The sequence below is a fragment of the Planococcus citri genome, chromosome 3 (assembly GCF_950023065.1).
Source record: "Planococcus citri chromosome 3, ihPlaCitr1.1, whole genome shotgun sequence".
Lineage (NCBI taxonomy): Eukaryota > Metazoa > Arthropoda > Insecta > Hemiptera > Pseudococcidae > Planococcus > Planococcus citri.
Window position 1 is genome coordinate 60520470 of NC_088679.1, and position 22184 is coordinate 60542653.

The 22184-nt window shown below is 34.9% G+C and overlaps 5 protein-coding genes across 6 annotated transcripts; 2 read left to right on the forward strand and 3 right to left on the reverse strand.

The window, feature by feature from the left end:
- Positions 1-2779: 2779 nt before the first annotated feature.
- TMS1 (serine incorporator TMS1) lies at positions 2780-6543 on the reverse strand. The gene is made up of 8 exons (XM_065358705.1): positions 6313-6543; positions 6020-6184; positions 5752-5936; positions 5387-5681; positions 5132-5315; positions 4860-5060; positions 4630-4786; positions 2780-4555 (listed from the first exon to the last, which is right to left on the reverse strand). Exons 1-8 carry the CDS (start codon positions 6346-6348, stop codon positions 4420-4422), a joined length of 1359 nt encoding a protein of 452 aa, XP_065214777.1. The 5' UTR covers positions 6349-6543; the 3' UTR covers positions 2780-4419.
- Positions 6544-6665: 122 nt separating this feature from the next.
- Positions 6666-8647, forward strand: LOC135841640 (uncharacterized). 2 transcript variants are annotated; one of them, XM_065358706.1, is made up of 5 exons: positions 6666-6900; positions 7288-7369; positions 7464-7556; positions 7637-7964; positions 8063-8647. In XM_065358706.1, exons 1-5 carry the CDS (start codon positions 6868-6870, stop codon positions 8493-8495), a joined length of 969 nt encoding a protein of 322 aa, XP_065214778.1. In that variant the 5' UTR covers positions 6666-6867; the 3' UTR covers positions 8496-8647. The 2 variants fall into 2 exon arrangements, with proteins under 2 accessions (XP_065214778.1, XP_065214779.1); XM_065358707.1 differs by lacking the exon at positions 6666-6900 and adding an exon at positions 6927-7176.
- Positions 8648-8856: 209 nt separating this feature from the next.
- Nup50 (nuclear pore complex protein Nup50) lies at positions 8857-11399 on the reverse strand. The gene has a single exon (XM_065358704.1). The coding sequence runs from the start codon at positions 11237-11239 to the stop codon at positions 9656-9658; it is 1584 nt and encodes a 527-aa protein (XP_065214776.1). The 5' UTR covers positions 11240-11399; the 3' UTR covers positions 8857-9655.
- Positions 11400-11613: 214 nt separating this feature from the next.
- Positions 11614-14788, forward strand: LOC135841637 (myotubularin-related protein 9). Its single transcript, XM_065358703.1, has 12 exons — positions 11614-11921; positions 11998-12162; positions 12230-12392; positions 12467-12615; positions 12682-12807; positions 12895-13044; positions 13114-13225; positions 13298-13419; positions 13489-13595; positions 13672-13904; positions 13985-14154; positions 14234-14788. The coding sequence occupies exons 2-12, from the start codon at positions 12013-12015 to the stop codon at positions 14432-14434; spliced, it is 1683 nt and encodes a 560-aa protein (XP_065214775.1). The 5' UTR covers positions 11614-11921; positions 11998-12012; the 3' UTR covers positions 14435-14788.
- Positions 14789-16969: 2181 nt separating this feature from the next.
- Positions 16970-19667, reverse strand: LOC135841641 (very-long-chain (3R)-3-hydroxyacyl-CoA dehydratase hpo-8-like). The gene is made up of 5 exons (XM_065358708.1): positions 19385-19667; positions 18373-18493; positions 17669-17898; positions 17401-17579; positions 16970-17308 (listed from the first exon to the last, which is right to left on the reverse strand). The coding sequence occupies exons 1-5, from the start codon at positions 19468-19470 to the stop codon at positions 17217-17219; spliced, it is 708 nt and encodes a 235-aa protein (XP_065214780.1). The 5' UTR covers positions 19471-19667; the 3' UTR covers positions 16970-17216.
- Positions 19668-22184: the final 2517 nt, after the last annotated feature.

Consider the following 22184-nt stretch of genomic DNA (forward strand, 5'->3'; position numbering starts at 1 on the left):
TTTTCAAGAGGTTGAGGTTCCATCAGTTCGTTCCAAAAAATCATCATTCTTCTTGTCTCACTCCACAATATTCCTGTCTCATACAAATATCTACTTTCAAAACAAACACAGAACCATATTTTCTTTCGTTTTTTGTTTTCCATCACCAATCTAATCTAATTCCATCACCATCAATCACTCATGTCGATTGTCGAACTTTCTCTTGATACTTCGTTCGTTTGTTCTCCGTTGAATTTCATGTTTTTTTCCATGAGCATTCTATTGTCACTTTTGTTCACAGACATAGTCGTTCTCAACCCTTATTGTTCTGTCTACGTTACCACAGGTTCTACCTATCTCCACTTTGTTTCAACAGTTCTATTTCTCAAGTTTTTCAACTTACCTGTCGTCATCAATCCATCATCCCACTGATCAGTAATTGAAGACTGTAGGAACCAGCGGCCAGCGATCATCACAGATGTTATCAATGATTGAAGCGGAAAAAGGGACCATATAGCTGACAATACAGACAGAAAGCTGAACACCTCTGGCAAACACCGAACACAACACTCGATTTCATGAAGGAGTTACGGCTCCGCTTGAAGCACAGCCAAGATATTTCATACTACTTTACTCTAAAAAGCCAAAAGGAGGTATAGCTTCCATTTGAAAAATAACAATACAATAGCAGGAGATGGAGAAGCTCAAGCTACAGCTCTGAGATCTCCCACAAGGGTCAAGACGAGCTAGGTACATCTCTGGTATAAAACACCAACAAATCACTATTCCGGAAAGCACAACTTTAATTGAAATTATTGAACCACCACATCAGAGGCTGGGACGTAGATCAATGAAAACAAAACTATTTGTATTTCCAATTGACGACTTGGTTACAAAAGTAGCCTTCGTCAGTTTTGATGAAATTTGTGGAAGTGTGCTGTTCTTCACTGAATGGTATGGATGAAGTACGAGTACATAAATATCTATAGCCATAGCCCTCCAAATGTTTTTCTGAACTCAAAGTTGATAAAAAAAATCACTTTGAACGCGGAATAGGGAATACCAATTCATCTGGACTTTGTATAGTGCATGGTTCTTTGTCTTGCTTGTTTTTTATTTTCATTATTGATAAATGATAAGAGCTACGTTTGTAATCAAGTCGTAAATTGCAACATTACGAATAACTAAGTACATATAATTAGCCAAAATAAAATAGAAAACACCAAGATTTACCTGTGTGTCGACATCGGTCTGGCAAATGGCAATTATTGTCCTCAGATGATCCGTAGATAAAAGAAGAAAACAATCAGCACTGACTGAATTCACTTCACATTGCGATCGCGTTTTTCGATGAAATTACGAAGAGTAAAAAGAAAAGAATCTTATTTCGGATTCTTAGAAAATTCTTTGAAAATTGAAACTATAATCACTAAAATCACTTGTTGCAATCTTGTAAAAAGGCTCATTCGAATTCGACAAAACAAAAATAGATAGACTGTCTAGAGAAAACAGTTTGTTTATCAAGTTTAATGGGGAGGTGTGAGGTGAGGGTAAGTTTGGTTATTTCGCACAGTTCACTTGAATTTTTAATGTGGACTAGTATTACGCGTTAAAAAAAATAATTTTCATAGGTAAGGTATTCATAATTATCTCAATTCCACTTATCCCCATGTAGTTATTTCGCGATCTGATCCGTCAGATGAGATGAAATTTCAAATTTTAAAGTCAGAAATATTCAAGTTTCAACTTGTGAGTTGACAGTTGCTATAGTTGCAATTGCAAACTTGCTAGTAATGACCTATGATGGCTTGTTGAAATTTGGAGTATTGGAGAAACCCTTTTTGTACATCTTATTCTGACTCATGCGATAGAATATTTTTTATTGAGAAGTAAAACTGATATTAGACTACTTATACATTTGTTTTGGCTTCCGCAAATTCGCAGATAAGTTAGGCATTTACCAAGTACTTAGCCAGCATCGTCTTTAGACCTAAATGCATATTCACAGGTTGTGCTAAGCATTCTTGCTTAGTTATAGTTCTGCTATTCGTTTCTTACCCTCTTATGAATGAGGAAGTGCATAATATTGTATGCATAATTCATTCCTAAAAAACCCTCTTTTGTAGCATGAAATCTTTTCCCACTGAAAGAATTTCGTTACCATCAGGCAGTTTATTTCTGCGATACACTCGCAATGAATAAATCACCACCATACAGAATACCAAATAGGTAATACATACTTTATAGTCTTGTCCTTTTTGAACAAAATACTCTACCTATTTTGTTTCTGTAATTCAACTTGGGTTCTTTTCCTCTCTAAAGTTTCCACAAGTGATTCGTTAAGTTGAATGTGGCTTGGAAAGAAATTTATTGCTAGTTTTGAAAACAATGCACGAACACGTTTATGTACTTCGATGAATTTTATGATTAAAATATTGTATGTTTTACGAATGATGATTAAATGGATTACCTAACTACATATTATGTACATTTAGTAATGTTTAACTACATGACGTCGGTAAGTATTTATCAGGAGTGATATTTCATTTTCAGGTACCTGTACAATTTTTGTACAATAAACACAGTTTTCTACATTAATTTACATTGAAATAATATTCATTATTATTCTCAATTCATCAATAATATTTTTTCGGTTATCATCGGGTGATCGAACGTAATACCCTTCCATTTTTTCAAGGAGATCCGCGAGTATTGTTGCCAAATTATGTGAGACAAGTTTTATCTCAAACACAAATCAGAACACACCGTTGATTCTCCATTTTAAAATAAAAACATCGCGTTTTCCAACATAATATATATATTTCGATTCAATCGCGACATAAAGTAAAAACTTAGAACAAAAAAAAAGAGAAGATCAATTCAATAAACACTTAATCGTAAAGTGAATAAAATCATTCAAAATCAAAACTTCGCATAACGTAGTGCAAATACATCGACTTTTATTAACCTAGACCGCTAATCAAACGCGAAAAAAAACAATTGGTTATGTCGCCAACTCTGTGTAATAAACAAACGCAACTGCGCATGAGTCAACAACTGATGATGTGAGTGTGTGTGTATATGTGTGTATATTGCTGTTAGTAGTTGAGTTGAGTTTACCCCGTTTACCCTTACCGTAAACTCAACTCAACTACTACTAACAGCAATATACACACATATACACACACTCACATCATCAGTTGTTGACTCATGCGCAGTTGCGTTTGTTTATTACACAGAGTTGGCGACATAACCAATTGTTTTTTTTCGCGTATGATTAGCGGTCTAGGTTAATAAAAGTCGATGTGCAAATATAGTAGACATAATAGTAATAATAATAATAAAAAAGTACTGTCATATTTGTAACGAATTGGACTAACGTAGGTACTTCAAAAAGGTATCTTTTAAAATCTAATACACAAATTACACTTTAATTGTTCAGCTGTTACCATCAAACTGTACCTACTTCGTGACACGTTTTTGAATTTTATTAACTATGTACAAATACAATACAAACGAATCTATAAGTAGGAAGAAACGTATACCAGAACAGTCTAATATTTCTAATTACTAGAAAAAAGTGAATGTGCATGTCATGCGTAGGTAAGCAATAAGTTGTGAAACACGAAAGAAATTATAACTTTCCCATCACATGTAATGACTAGTTTTTACATCAAAAAACGGTAAAGGAAAATTTCTTCAAAAAAACAAAAAAAAAATGCAGCGGTGAATTACGAACATTTACAGCAAATACGTGGAACGATATTATAACACACGTGTAATAATTAATAATTTACAGAAGGACGAAAGCGCTTAAAAATGATTTTGTTGCGTAACACAGACAAATATAAAAAAATGATTCTATTTCAAGTCGTTTTTTTAAAAATTACACGCCGAAAAGTAAGAAATCACGTATTTTACATCGAAATGTTTCTGCTGCAACTTCATACATAGGGACAATAAACACTAAAGCAGCATCACAAATAATAGAAAATATATAACAACAAGAAATTGAAATCTTGTTGAATATAACCACATACATTTTTTGATTCGTTAAACTTTGGTACGTACATTACGCGGTCACTCGTTTCAACACTAATCAGCTATTTTATCAACTTCATTACTGAGCAATACATCGTACAAATATTGATTAATTTAAAAAGAATGATCATCTTAGAATAATTCTAGAAACGGTACAGAATAGAACATCTACCAAGTTCGAATTGTTAATAGAAAAGTAGAAATATAACCGTGAAAAATACACTTGCCTTGGTTCCATTTCAATCGAGTACAACCTTCTTCTACATTTCTTAATAGAATCAATAGCATCGTACCATGGACAATAATTAAAGTAGCAACGGTACATGGAAAAATAATGGAAAAATGGTACATTATATAATAAGAGGGCGAAAGAAATTAATGCATTTGGGATCACATCGCTTAAAATTCTCGATCGGTCAATAGCAACGGGGCAATCAATGTCCATGTGTACAAGCTTAAGCACAGCCAACTTGATATTTGTTTCACCCACATTGACGCAGTGCTAGAGTTCATTTCTTGAATAGATGAATTCGGTCTGAAATACACGACGAATCGATTAGATCAATACGTAATTTATTTTCGATACGAAATACAAAATACGATACTTACGAATACCAATTGGTCAACGTCATCATAACGTATAAGGTAGCAAAGGCAAACATGACGTGGAAAAAGGACCAAGAATAAGCGACTTCGTCTTCTTCGTTATCCCAAACTTTATGACCTTGGTTGCCAGCTTCACCGCCATCTTCGTTTGTTTCAGATTCTAAATATAAATAACCCTATAAGTAAACAAGCGAAGAAAGCACGACTGTAAAAAATCCAGTTTTAAACGTTACCTGTAGCGGTATCGTGAACGAGCATTTTATCACTGCCTACGATTTTCGAAGAGCTTGAGGCAGTTCTTAAAGACGAATATAACACGCAAGCCATCCAAACGGCTAATCCGATAATATTTTCCGAATCAAAATGAACTTTGGTGGTGGCATCGTCAATGTAGCTGGAGGAAGTACCGAACGTACCAGGATTGCATTTAGCCACTGCAGAACGGAAAATTTCATTAGTCAAAATACTCGAATACTGTAATCAATTATATTCGAGTTTACTTTACCTGGACTGTTTGCTAGAGCGGACCAAGTTAAATAGGTCACGTATAAGGACACGATTGATGATTGTAAAAGACCAGATTTCGGTTGAGCTTCTTGAACATTCGGTAAGATTGAAACTCCGCTGGCGATAACGCTCAGTATAATATTACTCGTGATGAAGAATTTATTTAATCCGCAATAGTTCGACTGTAATGAGAGAATGCATATGAAATACAAATTTATCTAAATACACACGTAATCGAATAAATGAGTCATACTTTAGTGTATCTATAGAACAGGAAAATATATCCGGAGATTGATAACGCGTAAAGTACGAACATGGCGATCAATAGAGCAGCATACCACTTCTTGGATTCAGTTTGCTCGTATTTCGAGACCCAATTTTCAGCCCACGAATGAGCGAAATCCACGATCAATATCAACTGAACGAAAATGAACAAGAATGCTCCGATCATTCCAAAATACATCCATACTGTTCCGAAAGAGCCTTCGGGGATGAAAAACGCACCGAACACGCCAGCAATCACAATTAGGTATTTGATTCCCCAGAATCTGCGAACAGTATTAGTTTAGTTCGTGAAGATTTCGTTTAAATTTGAAAATTTCCGACATCAATGCTTACCCATTTTGAATAGGAGCTCTTCCATCTTTCGATGTCCTTACGCCTATCATAATCAAAGCCATTAACAAGAAGAACATACATAAAGCGAAACAAAGCCTATAAACAGCCACATAACCGACAGCAATCGAACAATCTATCGATGGGAGTATCAAATTTTTGGAATTTTTATCAGAGCAAAACGGTACCTGAAACGAAACAGAATTTTGATGAGTTATAGGTCTAGGCCAGAACCTCAATCGATCCAAGTTTGTTTAATAATTATACGTACAGATTGTAGAAATGATTGTAGTCCAGGAGCCAGCATTATGCAAGCTACGATGGTGTTCACTAGCAACATTACGGCGTACATAATACGCGTTGAAGTGGAATTGCGACATGATGGACAAGCTGCACAGCACAATGAGCAAGCTGCACTTCCACAGCATGTGGCTAGCTGTAAGTTCAACAGACGTAAGATGGGATTAATTCAATGCAGTTAGGATACATCTTGAATATTCTGAGTGTTTGAATTTAAAGTACAAAGGAAAGCTACAGGTTTACAAGAATATTAATATGACTCACCTGAGTAGCAGAACAAACAGCTAACAAAGCTCCCATATTGCAAGCGACTGCTTCTTTTCACAATTTATCAACTCAGTTTTACCCACGGTGTCTTTGGAAACGTGATTCTTCAAAGTTTAACAAACGTTTCGCCAAACAATGGTCACGAATTTTAAAATACGCATAAATGTAAAAATTGATTGATATCTAAATTAAACATAACACACAAAAGAGAAAGAAAACAAGAGAGATTTGGGCAGATGTGGGCAAGGGGAAAGAAGGGAAACAAGTATGAAAGCTGTCGCCTTGAGAAAAATGCTTCGACTTTTTGAGAAAATGTGTTTGAAAGTTGAACTTTACATTTTGAAATCTGATAAGAAAAATTTTGATAACTTTTGAGTTTTGAATTTAGAATTTTCAAATTGTGGAAAAACAACAGTTATTTTATAATTAATTTGCATTTTGCAGTCACTGGAAACCGGAAGAATTATCCAGCTGGAGATTTACTTCAGCCCATGAATCTTTCCATTATAAATTGCTGCTATTTTCTGCAATTTGATATCAATTTTACCTGCGATGGAAAAGAAAGATGAGAATTATAAAAGACTGGTGAGTACTTGAAAAGAGCTGTTGTTTTTCTTTTTTCCTCAAAAATATGTAAATTCAGTGATAAGATTCGCCGCTTTGAAGAAATAATCACAGTACAGTTGATAACTCGTTTCGTTCTGTTTGGGAATGTGATTCAAAAGTGTGAGTCCGCCGGAATAATTTTTGATAAAATGGTGTGTTAGCAGTAGAATGTCAGTTAGTTTAAATATTCATCTTGTTAACATTGTTGTAAGAGAATTGTAACCTAACATGTCTGCTCGATGTGCCTTGAACGAGGTAAAACTTCAAACTTATTAGAAATATAAATGAAATCGTGTTTAATTTACTCTTAGAGTGATGTCATGATGTGTTATGCCGGTGTGTTGTATTCTGTCTTTGATTTTTCAGTATCCAGAGTTGCCTGATGCAATCGAAAGTATTTCAACTCAAGATGAAAATTCCGACGAAGAAGCTGGTGAAGAATTCATAAGTAATTTTCATATATTTACATCATATTATTTGCCCTTTGTTGATGCACTGTGAAAAGCGAACAATATTAAATGTGTTTTTTTCTCTCTATAAAGCACACCGGTCTAGTCCAACGACACATCAACGAACTCCAAGTTCTGCTACTCATTCACCGATTCGGAAACCTCAATCTGAAGATACTCAAGAAAGTAATTAAATTATGGTACCAATCGTCTCACAATCAGTCTATAATCGTTTAATTTTACGATTCTGTTACTCTTTTCAACAGCGAATGGCGTATCTGTGCTGTTCCTTTTTATCATGTTTTTGGCTCCAATCTTGGCTACGATTTCATATCGTATGTACAATCGAGAAACGGCCCCTGTTACCTCTAAAGCGGAATGGAAAGATATAGTTACCAAATTACAACCTCATCTGATGGAGAAGCGTAATAAATTTCCATCTCAGAAAGAAGATATATGGTTTCAAATTTCGAGTGGTTTGAAAGGGTTATCAAATGATCCAAAAAACCCAGCTGTATACTTGTTAACTTACGATGAAAATTCAATGCATCCATCTTCTTGTATTGTGGAAGTTATTACGACCGCAGCAAATAGGTAATTTTTAGTAGCTAAAATTCATAAATGGGATCATTTTCGTACTAGTTTAGTTATGAAAAATAATGATAATTTATTTTGAAACTTCTCATTTCTAGTTTTATGCTGGAGAAAAACGGCTGGAGTTTCCTGAACGGTTCGTTGCTGACCGATTCGCAAATCAACGACCCCGGCGAATTAATCGATAAGATTGCCAACACGATCGAAAAACATAAAATTATGGTTGTCACCGATGTACAACATATTCCTGCGAAGTTAGCTCAAGGATTTCATTTCTTGGTCGATGAATACAATCCGGTGATTAGAGAAGCTGTATATGTTCTCACGTTGAAGATACCTTCGCATTTGAAAAGCAGTAAACCCGTCGAAGCAGCTGAAAATGCCTTGAAAGAGAGTTGGAAAGAGTTAAAGAATGATTTATTATTGCCTTTGATTACTCGTGTGACTAATCAAGTTTTGCCAGTTGTGGCTGAAAATAGTGAGATAAGTTGCCCGCTAATTACTAGCGTTACTACTGAAATTTTTATATGAGTTTTAATTGTATTTTTTGCCTTTTCCTCAGTATAAGCATGATGATGGTGTTCATCTTATTCCTGTATTTTAGAATTCTTTGCTCTAAGAACTTCTTTTATTATTGTTTTAAGCTTATAATTTTTTGTATATTATACAATTTTTTAAATTTAGTTGACAACGTTTTTCATTTTAAACATTTTCAAGTTTTGTTGAGTTTTTCAGAAATCTGAATTGTTACGTTTTTTTGACATTTCTATTCTAAAAACGAATTCTTTCACATCGAATGAATCAATGTTTGATCAGTTTCCCAAATCAGCAGAATCAGAATCTGAAATTGTCAGAGTATTCAGAACCGAAGTGAAATAATTTGATATCAATATTTGAAGTAATTTCGAACATTTTTATTGAAATAAAAATTGTAATAATGACATAATTTTCACGAGAAAAAAAAGCAAACAATAATCAGACTGATGATATAAATCAAAAATTAAAATAAAAAACTTTACTTATGATATAATTCAGGCTTACGATTACAGAAGAATTAACAATTCGGAATATAAAATAAAAATCTGTCTCGAACAATAAAGAAAATAATTAATAATTTTCGACGTAAAATTAAAATATTTTAAAACGCGTTTACAAGTAAACAACAAAATAATGAAACAAAAAATCGTCACAAAATAATAAATTCTTCGACAAAACAAAAAAAAATCTAATGAAAAGTACTTACAAAAAAATCAAATTAAAATTCAAGCTTTAATATAAATTGAGAAAATTTTCAAAATCATCAATAAATTTTTCACGTTAGAATGGTAACCAAAGTAAAAATAGGAATCATTTATAACGAAAATTAAATAATCCGATTTCATTTTTGAAAAAGAAAATTTGAATTTCCTTGGATATAATTATTTCTATGAAGAGTAATCGAGAAATCAACATTTTTCAACCACATCAAATAAATCGTAATTTATAAAGAAAAAAAAATCGAACAAGAATATAACTTCAAGTTAAGAAAGTTTCAAAGGGACTTTTACAATATAATGAATAAATAAATAAGATAAAAAATCACATAGGAAAGTCGTTTTGTTAAAATTTTTTAAAAAAAATTGCCTTAAAATTCAATCGTTACTCTTCAATATAATTAAAATATCACAAAATTTCGCGAGTCGAGGGAAAATTTACTTTTTAAGTTTATTCATTAATTCTAGAAGTTGATCAGCATCTTCGGAAGTTTTGACTTTAATCAGAACAGCGGATGGTTTAGCATCTGGAGTTGGGCAGCAAACAATCATCACGTGATTTTCGCCTTGTTTCTGTATTGGTATATTACTCGAGATAAGTACGTTGATGATAATATTGGCTAGCTTGTTGTTAGCGCGAACGATGAGTTGACATTTCTTCTCATCTCCGACCTCTTTTAAGAATGCAAAGCCTACGCCGTGATCAACGAATTTGCCATCCTTTCTGATAAAAACTTTGCATTTTTTGTCAAACACGGAACCTTCTTCGGTGATTGATGCGTCTTCGAGAACCGGAGGCTGATCTTCGTTGTCTTCGTTATTTTCAGCCGGTTTACTACTCTCAGTAGTGGTAGGAATAGCGGTAGAAATTGCGCTAGCATTGAAGAACGGATTTTTAGCAGTAAAACTGAAAGCAGGAGCTGCTTTAGGCTCGTCGGATTCTCCAGTTTTATCCGTTTTAGAATCCGAAGACGATGCGTTAGATCCGAAAACGAATGCTGAAGTTGCACAAGTAGGTTTAAAAACTTGTTTATCGGGTTCTGATTTTGTACTTTTTTTGAAATCGTAAGGTTTTGTTTCGGTATTACCGATAACGAATTGCAAGTCGGATTGAGATTGCGGTAAAGGTTTACTGAAGAAGGAAGTACCGAAATTTACTTTGGATAAACTTTCCTTGAAATCTGGCGCTTTGAACGGAGCAGCTGGTGGAGGAGTTACTTCGGCTTCTACCTTCGTCTCGACTTTGGCTCTTTTAAAAGTAGACAAAGAAGACGCGGTCTTCGCTTTACGTTCTTCTCTCAACTGATTTAAATGTTTCTTGTAATCGTCAAAAACTGGAGTCAGGATACAATGCGGATTTTCGTTGAGATGTTCCAGAATCCACTCGGCGCATAATAAATTCAACGATTTCAATTTACGTAGAAATAAGTCTTCCGTACTGTTATCACTACTGCCAGTACTGGAGGTGTTTTTGATGGAAGGCTTATCGTTGGATTCGTTGTTGGTTTTATCGGGTGCGAAAAACGATAATTTATTTTCATCCGAAGTGCTGGTAGTGGTCTTCGAGGTAATCTCCGATGTGAGAAAACTCTTTTTACAGGCATTGCCGTTGGGCAGCTCAGGTTTCGAGAGAAATGAAGTAGGCTCGTTGGCAGTACTTTTGACAGTATCCGAGTTGGTACTTTTAGATAAGAAGGAAAACGATGAAGGCTTACTGTCACCTGCTTGATTCGAATCCGAGCTTTTAGAGCTTGATAAGAACGAAAATGTTTTCGGACCGTTGTTGGAATCTGCCGAGGAAAAACCACTGAAACCAGAGAACAATGGTTTCGTGCTACTCGTTTTACCTTCTTCATTTGACGGTGCGACGCCTCGCCGTTTGGCTGTTCTGATCACCCTCGTTCTCAGGACATCATCGGTAGCTAATCTACTGACTTCTTCTGGTTCTTCTGGGTCATCTGGTTCGTCTATATCGAAGGTACGATGATCCAACTGAGTCAGTGCGCGACGTTTGGCAGCCATATTTCACTCGATTAGGTTTTTAAACGAAAGATGATTATAACAAATATCGCATATATCAAATACTCGTTTGTGTTTTCACTATATTTCTCATGAAAAAGAAGATTTACATACATCACACGAACTTTGAAACTGTTGGGTTATGTTATGAAAGATTAGAGGAACCCCCACATGGCAAGGTTGCCAGGTCATTTGATGTGACAACGTTGCCAAGATTCTGAAATTTCATTAACCAATCAGAAACGCGAATTTCTGAATTTTCCTTAGCGCTTCTACTGTTGAATTATCGAACTAATTTATTTTTTCTGTTCAAACCTGGCAAAAATCTGAATTTATCAAAATTTTTTATCTAATCAAAATTTTGAAAAACGTAAACAAGCGGACAACAGTAAACAACAGAACAATAGAAGAGAATAAATTGATCGGATTAAAAAAATGAGATGAATTTCGGTGTCTCTTGAATTTAATTGTTTTAAATGATATGAAAAATATACTTTGGTAATTGGTTATTGTTATTTCTAAAATGTAAGCTGTCGGATGTTCATATTCCACCGGTATCTCCCATAGGTGGACGTTTTATTTAGCCTATCTCGAGTTTCATATGGTGCATTACCCTTCTATGCTTTTCAGTCAAATATTTTATCGATTTAAATCAACTTTCGACGTATTGTTACTTTTTTAAAAAGTATGTATATGAATTTTTCATCTCTGTTATTATGATACTTACTATAGGTTTTTACTTACGAAGGATTATTTTTCAGATTCGCAAAAACACAATGGATTTTGTAGATTTGATTCTAGTATCCCAGGTGGATAGAGTGATTATGCACGCATGTCCTTATAAACAACCTGTAGATGGAACGATGTGTATCACTGGACACCATCTAATTTTATCATCTCGTAAGAAAGGCATCGATGAGCTCTTGGTAATTAATCATCTCTCTATGTAGTCTTTATTCCATACATGTCTTATAAATTGGAATATTTTTGCAGCTAATGCATCAGAATATAGATGTCGTTGAACGTAAACCGAACAACTTGAATGGCGGTAGTTTGATAGTAAAATGTAAAGATTTCCGTCTAGTGAAATTAGATATTGGACAAACCGATGATTTGAATAATGCCGCCACTACCATCGAATCTATCATTTCAGTCAGTAAGTATTCGTCTATTTTCCTGTTTGAAAATTCACTTGGGAATTATTCTCTATTACATATGTACATGTTTTAGATAATATCCTACTCATGTATCCATTCTACTATCGACCTACGAATTCAATTATCGAAGATGGCTGGACTGCTTACAGACCAGAAGCAGAGTTTACAAAACTTACATTAGGTGAAGAGTGGAGAATTACCCATATAAACCAACATTTCGATGTGAGTGTTTTTATTCGTTTCGTTGATTGTTTTTGCAATTCAATTAATGGAGTTGTTTTTGATTAGATTTGTCCAACATATCCGTGCGTTTTAGTCGTTCCAAAAAACGTAGATGATGAGACTATCGTTATGTCGGCCAAGTTTCGCGAAGGTGGTCGTTTTCCTGTGCTCAGTTATCGTCATAATGGGGGCGTAAGTTGACTGATAAGACGATAGTTGATGGTTAATCGTACGTTTTGATGAATTTTATTACGAGATGAAAAATTATTTATTTTACAGAGCGTTTTGATGCGTAGTAGTCAACCTCTAGTCGGTCCTTCGAATAAAAGATGCAAAGAAGATGAAAGACTGTTGAATGCTGTTTTAGGTATTGGGAAACGAGGTTATATAATCGATACCAGGAGTCAAAATATTGCTCAAGTAGCCAAGGTAAAATAATAAACTCCCAGAAAATGTATTCGGATGAGAAAATAACCTGGGGTAATTAATTTTATTTAGAATCGAGGATTTGGCTACGAAGTTGAAGTTCATTATCCTCAATGGAGAAGAATACAAAAACCTGTTGAAAGGCATCAAGCATTGTTGGATAGTTTATCCAAATTAGTCGATGGTAATGCTAGTTTCTGGAGTAATTCTAGGACATATATTCAGAACTAAGTAATTAATGTACGTACTTTTGTAGCCTGCAACGATAAATCTAGTTCAATGGACAGGTGGTCCTCTCGTCTCGAGTCTTCCAATTGGTTAACACATATCAGAGATGCGTTGAATTGTGCCTGTCTCACTGCTCAATGTTTAGATCAGGTACGATTCGAATCAAAAATATCCCACATTATTGTATTTTTTCTCTTTAATATTGGAGTAAAATTCCAGGAGGGATCATCCGTATTGGTACACGGATCTGAAGGAACTGACAGTACGTTACTTGTAACATCAATTGCTCAAGTTATCCTTAATCCAGATTGTCGAACGATGAGAGGGTCAGTTTCATGTTTTCACCATTCGTTTACGATTATTAATTATCGATTTCTATTTTAAATTTCTTCTCTCGTATAGTTTTCAGGCGTTAATTGAAAGAGAATGGTTACAAGCCGGCCATCCGTTCCAGCTTCGACATACCAGAGGTTGCTTCTCTACAAATAGCACAGGTCGAACGAAATCTCACGGTGCCACGTTTTTATTATTTTTAGACTGCGTGTGGCAAATTCAAAATCAATTCATTTGTAGTTTTGAATTCTCGCCTTCTCTCCTGATTCTATTATTTGAACATTCCGTTTCTTCAGAATATGGTAACGTTTTCATTACCTAGATATTCAATCAGACACGTTTTATGTACTCGAATTTATACTTATCTGAGATTATTTTCTAGGAACTTTCCTCGGTAACTGCGAAGCTGATAGAGAAATGTTAGAATTACCTCGGAAAACAGTCAGCCTATGGTCCTACGTGAATCGTTTCGATGTTTTAGAAAAATTATTGAATCCTATATATGTACCGAGTAATAAGATAGTATGGCCATCTGTAGCACCCATGAGCTTGGTAAACCATCATTGAGATCTTTGTAATGACTTTAATTCGAGGTAAAATTATACCCGATGTTCGTTTTTTTTTTCTGTAGACGTTATGGCGAGATTTATTTCTAAGATGGGCTGTAGATCTGACCAAAGAAAAATCCATTTGGAATAAAATCGATACCATTGTCAAAGACAACAAAGAGTTGAAAACGAAGGCCATTCAATTACGCAAACAATTGGCCGAACTAGAAAAAGAAGCTGCTCAGATGTACGCCTCGAAAAAATCTAGTTCCAAGATGGTATGAGAACTGAGCTGTATTTTCAAGTCATTTATATTGTGCTTACTTTTCAGTGAGACAATCCGCATTTAATTTTTAATGTATTGCTGATAGCGAAAACGTCCATTTTTTAAAATCTTTTTATTATGTTTGTGTATCTTCGAGAAAATCTTGTTATTTTTTGTTTCTTCATGTTCCTCAAACTCAAAGTATAATTACTTGAAGACTTGAGCGTTCCCAAGTGGAAAATATTGTTTTAAGCCCACAGTTGTTTTTGTTTTACATATTTTTGTGTTATTTTAACTCATCTTTTTAATCTATATTACCGGTGAATTAGGTTTCCAAAAAATTATCAATAAATTTATATTCCATGTGATTAAAGAGAAGAGTTGAATTAATCAGAAAATTTATCTTTGCAGTTGTGATGAAATGTTTCAACTTACAAGGGAATCTCACGAGTGTGCAGTGACCAATTTGATCCGATTTTTTTGTAATAACCATGATTCTTAGGATTGTCCGCCACAAAATTAATAGTTACTCAATCGCAAAACTACAAGTCCCTCAGCGATTCAAAGGACTCAAAATTTTCATTTCTGGCAAATCCGTGTATGAAAATAAATGAAAACACGCGCTTAAAACTGTAAAACAGTGATTTCCAGGACACATCAAACGTCAAAAAGTTATGGGGCTTATAAAGGTATTTTTTTTTGTGCCAAAATTTTCAAAAAATTGCCCAAAAATAGTCGATAAAAATGATTGGGCAGCTACAACTTTGGTTATCGTCTTTTCTAGTCATGAGTCAAACTTCTTGAGGATTTAGTACGATTTCCAGTCTGCGCATCCGAAAAGTACTTTTTTAAACCCAAAATTTTGAACAAAAAAAAAATTGCCCAAAAATGGTCGAAAATGCAGTTGGACTGTTACAACTCTGGACAACGTTTTTTCTAGTCACAAGTTGAGTTTCCTGAGTTTTGGGAGCAATTTCGAGTTCAAGCTTTCAAAAAAGTATTTTTGGGCTCAAAATTTCCAAAAAAATATGCTCAAAATTGCCAAAAAAATCAAAACATTTGATTGGGCATAGACAGCTATAACTCTTGGAATCTTCTTTTACACTCATAAGTCGATTTTTTGGGCCCAAAACTTTCAAGTAATGGTCAGAAAATGTGATTGGGCTGCTACAACTTTGGGATTCGTCTTTTCTCCTCACAATTCGAGTTTCAGACGATTCCAAAGTTGCAGCTGCCCAATCACATTTTTCAACCTTTTCTGGGAATTTTTTTTTGTTGAAAATTTTGAGCCCAAAAAATTCCCTTTCCGATGCTCAGATTCGAAATTGTGCCCATGCAATCCCCAGGAAACTCGACTTGCGACTAGAACAGACAATTACCAGAGTTGTAGCTGCCCAATCGTATTTTCGATCATTTTTGGTGCAATTTTCCGAATATTTGTTGCTCAAAAATACCCAATGAAGCGATGTTGGCCAAAAATCGAAGAATATGTTCTGCTCCTGCAAAGTATAGGTTCCTTTTTCGATCTTGGATACTTTTAAAATGTCCCATTGCAAAACGGTTTGATTTTATCATTGCATTGCTCTCATATAGAGCTTTCGTACTCGTATGTACAAAAAAAAAAAAAAAAAAATGGAAAATAAACTCAAGAGCCTCGAGTTATTATTTGAAAAAAAACATGTTCGTGAATAATTTTAAAATAAATTATTCCGCCAAATCACTGTTTTTTTTTTTTTTTACAAAATTTGGCAAACTACTCCGAAATTTTGTTCTCAAAAAATGATTTTTTTTTACTAATGGCAACAACGAGTAAATTGGGGAGGGGGGAGCAAATCAAGTGGAGCGCAAAAATGCTCAAAAATTATCACTTTTTACTATCATTTTTTTTCAAAAAAAAACTGGACTCTCGGGGTGGCTTGAAACCGACAGTCTATGACAGAAAATTAGCTCAAGTTGAATTACAATACAGCTGACTGTACTTGTTTATGGAATTTTTGGGAACCACTGTCCACATTTCGACTATTCTTTTCCAAACTCGAACGATCATATTCATAATTGACGTAGGTACATTTTAGATCATTGAATTTTAAACTCATCGCTACGAGATTAAATCTCAAGTAATGTTTTTAAATTTTTTTTTTCGAGTATTCTGCTTGATTTTTTATCCCACGTGTCGATTTAAAATACATATAATAAAAAAAGTACTGTTATTTTTAACATGTACACTCCCCCTACTTACGTTACATCAAACGTATTACCATCCACTCTTCTCTTTCCAAAACAAGATATTATACGGATGGAGCGCGTGTACATGCGAAAACCTGTTCCTAATTTCTCTTTTTACTGGGTACCTACGTAAAAGTGAGATTATTTAACCGAGTCGCAGTCTTATTTCATGTTTACCTATAGATAGATATGGTCAATTTTTACATAATATGTATCGATATAAGACTATAAATTTTATACTACGAAATCGTATACCTCATTATACCATTACTTTTATGTACTATCTATAAATGTGTAGTTTTACGTACGAACATTAATAATACGAATATATGAGAATAAAAATTGTACATGTTTTTTTATTCTAAACATTTTTGTAAAACATTATAAAAATTTAAACAATTGATCATCTGTACGACTTGAATTTATAACCATACCTAAAAGATCACCAGCTTGAAAATTATAAATTAAATACTAAAATATAAGGAGTAAATCAAGTAATTATCTTCACATAACAACAAGAAAAATACAACAGAAAAAAAAAATAAAAGAGTAAACGCCAGTTAGAAACTACAAGTTCAGCTGGACTTTTTTGCCCTGTCAGCACCAGAGGAACCACCAATAATTTTCTTACGTTGCGTAAACATGTGCAAGTAAAGTTGAGGGAAACCTGCGAAGGAAAAAAAAAGCCAACGTAAGTATAAATATTGGTCGAATTGAACTAGTAAGTACATCGCATATTCGTAGAATTATTTCAAGTACCTGGAATGTAACCGATCATGTTGAAGAGTAAGAAATACTGATAACTGAAAGTGAAATTCATCGCATTTGGTAATTCGATGGTGAAATTTTTATGTTCGGCGACGTACGCTTGAGCGGCGTACATGCACAGTAATTCACCGCTTACACCAAATGGGTACAAAACGATGAAAAAAGTGTATCTGAAACATATACGATACATGACATTTCCTCGGTGTAATAAATCGTATGCGAGTACACGTTCGTTATAATGAAACCTTGATGGATTTACCTGCACCATAGCAAAAAGTAAGGCACAGCGTTGAGAATACCGAGAGCGTAAAAAGAGTATCTTATGATTTCAGTAATGGACCAGCAAACTAAAGCTAAAGGAACGCCGATTGAGTTTTGAGATGCCGGAATGGCGATCAGTACTCCGAGAACGACGAGTACTCTCGAGTATACTTGCATTGCGGTCAGGAAAACACCAGACCTTACGAATCCGAAGATCGTGTGGAAAATCTACGAGAAAAAAAAACACAACATTATTTACAATCGAATGGTTAAATCGAGTAATTCTATACGATAGAGATGTTATTTCGATGACATCAGTTGGAAAAAACCAACGCTAGAATATATTGGTTTTTTTCCAGTGAGCTCCAAAATGCACGTGTCGGTACGTCTTTTTGACGTGTTTTATTTCATTCTCATGGTTTTATTCGCTCGAATGTACTTGTAGGATATTTCAAAATTTAATCCGACTATCAACTTGATACAAGTACATACACTTTTACTCAGTTTATACGAAAATATTGACCTTTATGTACGCTCGCTAAGACCTTGAATATAATTACCTTACACTTTTCTCATTAACTGATTAAAGTAGGTAGGTATAAATTTTTCGTACTCGTTTTTTCACCAATTATTAATACTCGTCGTACGTATATAATCTGGATCTCGAGACGAAAATTCTACTAAAAGCCGGTATATACTTACTTCCAACAATGCAGCATTCTGAAAAATTATAACAGTCGTTTTGACGTGATCCCATAATTTTTTATTTTCGTATTCTCCAGACAAATAGAAAGTTACGATTTGGTATAGCAAATAACTCCAACTGGAACAAACATCGACGTAAAGACTCATTAGTACACACTTGCGAGTAATTAAATTACGGTGACGTTCATTTGTCAGTATTTACATATGTAAATTTTTTAGACATAAATTCGACATGTTAAAATATGTAGACATTTTTCTACGATAAAAAGTAAGTAGGTATTTGTACGAATAGGTAAAATGTTGAGTGGACATTTTTATAACCTATTACGTACGTTGTGGGTAGGTACCTGCAATTAGAACAACCAGAAGTTCAATGTGAAGTGTGAAAATTGTGTCGAAAAATAACACAATGCGTGAACGATTCTTTATCGAGTGGTTCAATCGAACAGAATTATAAATACACTTGCATACTTAATTAAGCAAAGGTCAAAGTAAGGTGTTATATCGATCATTCTGTGCCAGATGCCAGATCAAAATGACCCACTGGTTCATCCCCTTGATAGGTACTAGGTACATGAGAACTTCATAAGCCGAATGAACGAATGAATGAAGAAGGAAATCGAATTTACGAATGGTTATGATTTTCGTGCGAAGAAAAGATGTGTGGTCAGACGTTGACGTTAACTTGAGAAATCGTATAGCTAATATACGATGATTCTATATACGATGAAAAATTTGAAGGAGACGTTTATTCTTCGCAAAAATAGCATAGCCTACTACTCGTATCTATCAGAATAAGTTTGTGGTAAAATTCAGACTTTGGAAGTCACGCTGTTCGAACAAACAGCGAAACTGATGAATGAAGATACCTTATCACGATGAAGAACATGTCAGAAGACTCGATTGGTCTCACAACAACCAACGCTGTACTTAATACCACCGATCAAATAATCATAAGTAATTATTTTACAATAACAGACATTTAAATCTGTGTTACAGAGATACTTACCCCAAAACTTGAGCGGCATTGTACAAAATGAGATAGCCTTTGACTAAAATCCCCGGCTCTTTTCTACTGCTTTTATCAGTGGCCATTTTCGGTCAGCGAAAGTTGAATTTTAAGAAATGGATTCCGTACAATAATGGCACATTTATAATATTGTTTCGTATTCGCGCGATGATTTCACTTCTACCTCCCGAATCACGACTAATCACATAATTAAACTATAACCAGACGAACCCACCAATTCCCCGAAGAAAACTTGAATGAAAGATAAAGAAGCTCACCTTGTGATAACGTGAAATGCAAACAATCTAAAGTCAATCTGACGTGTTCGAAGGGCCAAGGGGGGCCGGAGGAATATTTTGTAAAATTTATTGTGGGGAATTTCGTGTTTTATTACGTATTTACGTCGTAATTACGTGTTTGCCCATCAGATTTTAGTGCCTTCGTAGTTTTGAAATGAAAAAATCCACCGTGTGCGGGATAGTTTACCCTAGCGCCTGAACCGCGAGAGGACAACTTCGCCGACGTTACTATAGATGCGTATGACTTTTCATGTAAAAAATACAATTTTTTCGATTGTACTCGAGTTCGGGTGAATTTTAACGTAGTCTCAAATTAAAGACAATAAAATTCTGTATCGATTGATGTTAAATTTTCATCATTTCGCGTAAAAATAACGATTTTATGAATACTTCGATTTTACTGATTTTTGAATACTAAGTACGTCATCTTCAAACTAAAAATACTCGAAATTTTCAATGAGCACATGTGTGTTTTCCTGTTTTGAATGATTAACCTTGCATAGACCACCAAAAAAAAACCACCGCGTGCCAAAAACGGCACTACAATGTTATTTTTATGTAAAAAACCACCTCGTGCCAAAAACGGCACTAAATGTATTACAAAAATTACAAAATACATTTAGTGCCGTTTTTGGCACGAGGTGGTTTTTTAAATGAAAATAACATTGTAGTGCCGTTTTTGGCACCAGTGGTCTATGCAGGGTTAAAATATTCAGAATTCCATCCTCTTTAAAATGAGTTTTTTCCGAAAGCTCTACCTTTTGCCGTTCAAAAGTTTTCGAAGCTTTAAGTTGCAAAAACCAGTTGCGGGCAGTATAATTATTGAACTTTGAACTGAAATTAATCGAAATTTTCAGTGAACACATAGGTATTTTAATACAGCGAAATGTTTGTAATTTCATCTTCTTTATAAAAAGGAGGTTTCCCAAAAACTCTCCCTTTTACTGCTCAAAAGTTCTTGAAGATCAAAGTTGCCAAAGTTATCACATGATCAATACCAAAGCAAACTGATATTCAGGGATCGCGGAGGGGGGGGGGTCTAGTGCCTCCACCTCCAGCTCCAGCTCCCAAAATTTTTAAAAAAATACCTCCGGCTCCGGCTCCAGCTCCAGAGATTTTTCATGAGTACCTCCACCTCCACCTCCGGCTCCACTTGAAAAATTTCAAGTACCTCTTGCTCCAGCTCCGGCTCCCGGAGCAAGGCCCAAAAAAGGGTACCCTCCGGGGGGCTCCTGCCCTCCAGCTCCGCCTCCGGAGGTCAAGGAGGGGGGTTTTGAGCCTTCGCCTCCGGCTATTTGAAAAAAAATACCTCCGGCTCCAGCTCCGGCTCTGGTTTTTTTTTTGTAAGTGCCTCCGCCTCCACCTCCGGCTCCAGTAAAAAAATTTCAAGTACCTCTTGCTCCGGCTCCTGCTCCAGGAGCAAGGCAAAAAAAGGGTACCCTCCGGGGGCCTCCGGGCCTCCACCTCCGCTCCGCTCCGCGATCCCTGCTGATATTGATGATACAATTTTGAATTTGACCACTTTCGGCAACTTTGATCTTCAAGAGCTTTTGAATGGAAAAGATAGAGCTTTGGATACAAATCCATTTTAAAAAGGATAAAATTACAAACATTTTGCTGCATTAAAATATCTATGTGTTTGCTGAAAATTTCGATTAATTTCAGTTCAAAGTTCAATACCTTCCTTCTCACAGCTGGTTTTCGCCTTGTTTTTGCGACTTCAAGCTTCGAGAACTTATGAACGGTAAATGGCAGAGCTTTTGGAAACCCCCATTTTAAAGAAGATGAAATTACAAACATTTCGCTGTATTAAAATACCTGTGTGTTCACTGAAAATTTCGATTAATTTCAGTAGAAAGTTCAATAATTACTGCCCGCAGCTGGTTTTTGCAACTTAAAGCTTCGAAAACTTTTGAATGGTAAAAGGTAGAGCTTTCGGGAAAAACTCATTTTAAAGGGGATGAAATTCTGAATATTTTAATCATTCAAAACACATATGTGCTCATTGAAAATTTCGAGTATTTTTAGTTTGAAGATGACGTACGTAGTATTCAAACCTCAGTAAAATCGAAGTAATCGTTATTTTTGCGCGAAATGATGAAAATTTAACATCAATCGATACAGAATTTTATTGTCTTTAATTTGAGACTACGTAAAAATTCACCCGAACTCGAGTACAATCGAAAAAATTGTATTTTTTACATGAAAACTCATACGCATCTATAGTAACGTCGGCGAAGTTGTCCTCTCGCGGTTCAGGCGCTAGGGTATGCAGCAATTTTGTAAATGCTCTATCTCAATAGGGCAAAACGCCCTGACGTCACAAGGTGTATAAATGGTGGTATCTCTTGATTCCCCTTACATATTGTAGGCTACATGCTAGTGATTGTACTGATTGTTTGTCCACTTTGCATTTTGATATGCCAAAACTTTCAAACCATCTCGAGGATCCCATTATATTATGGCTCTAAATTGTAGAGAAATTTGTCCCCTTTCCAACG

What these genes read in the sequence shown, in the direction of transcription:
- TMS1 (XM_065358705.1), bottom strand. Translation starts at nt 6,348, where the DNA reads ATGGGAGCTTTGTTAGCTGTTTGTTCTGCTACTCAG. An exon ending in AGAGCTCCTATTCAAAATGG is followed by an intron (nt 5,682 to 5,751) that starts GTAAGCATTGAT and finishes TACTGTTCGCAG; the next exon opens with ATTCTGGGGAATCAAATACC. An exon ending in CGCTCTAGCAAACAGTCCAG is followed by an intron (nt 5,061 to 5,131) that starts GTAAAGTAAACT and finishes TCCGTTCTGCAG; the next exon opens with TGGCTAAATGCAATCCTGGT.
- LOC135841640 (XM_065358706.1), top strand. Translation starts at nt 6,868, where the DNA reads ATGGAAAAGAAAGATGAGAATTATAAAAGACTG. An exon ending in ATCTGAAGATACTCAAGAAA is followed by an intron (nt 7,557 to 7,636) that starts GTAATTAAATTA and finishes TCTTTTCAACAG; the next exon opens with CGAATGGCGTATCTGTGCTG. An exon ending in ATTACGACCGCAGCAAATAG is followed by an intron (nt 7,965 to 8,062) that starts GTAATTTTTAGT and finishes TCTCATTTCTAG; the next exon opens with TTTTATGCTGGAGAAAAACG.
- Nup50 (XM_065358704.1), bottom strand. Translation starts at nt 11,239, where the DNA reads ATGGCTGCCAAACGTCGCGCACTGACTCAGTTGGATCATCGTACCTTC.
- LOC135841637 (XM_065358703.1), top strand. Translation starts at nt 12,013, where the DNA reads ATGGATTTTGTAGATTTGATTCTAGTATCCCAGGTGGATAGAGTGATT. An exon ending in AAGGCATCGATGAGCTCTTG is followed by an intron (nt 12,163 to 12,229) that starts GTAATTAATCAT and finishes ATATTTTTGCAG; the next exon opens with CTAATGCATCAGAATATAGA. An exon ending in CGAATCTATCATTTCAGTCA is followed by an intron (nt 12,393 to 12,466) that starts GTAAGTATTCGT and finishes TACATGTTTTAG; the next exon opens with ATAATATCCTACTCATGTAT.
- LOC135841641 (XM_065358708.1), bottom strand. Translation starts at nt 19,470, where the DNA reads ATGGCCACTGATAAAAGCAGTAGAAAAGAGCCGGGGATTTTAGTCAAA. An exon ending in AGAATGCTGCATTGTTGGAA is followed by an intron (nt 17,899 to 18,372) that starts GTAAGTATATAC and finishes TTTTTCTCGTAG; the next exon opens with ATTTTCCACACGATCTTCGG. An exon ending in TACTTTTTGCTATGGTGCAG is followed by an intron (nt 17,580 to 17,668) that starts GTAAATCCATCA and finishes TATATGTTTCAG; the next exon opens with ATACACTTTTTTCATCGTTT.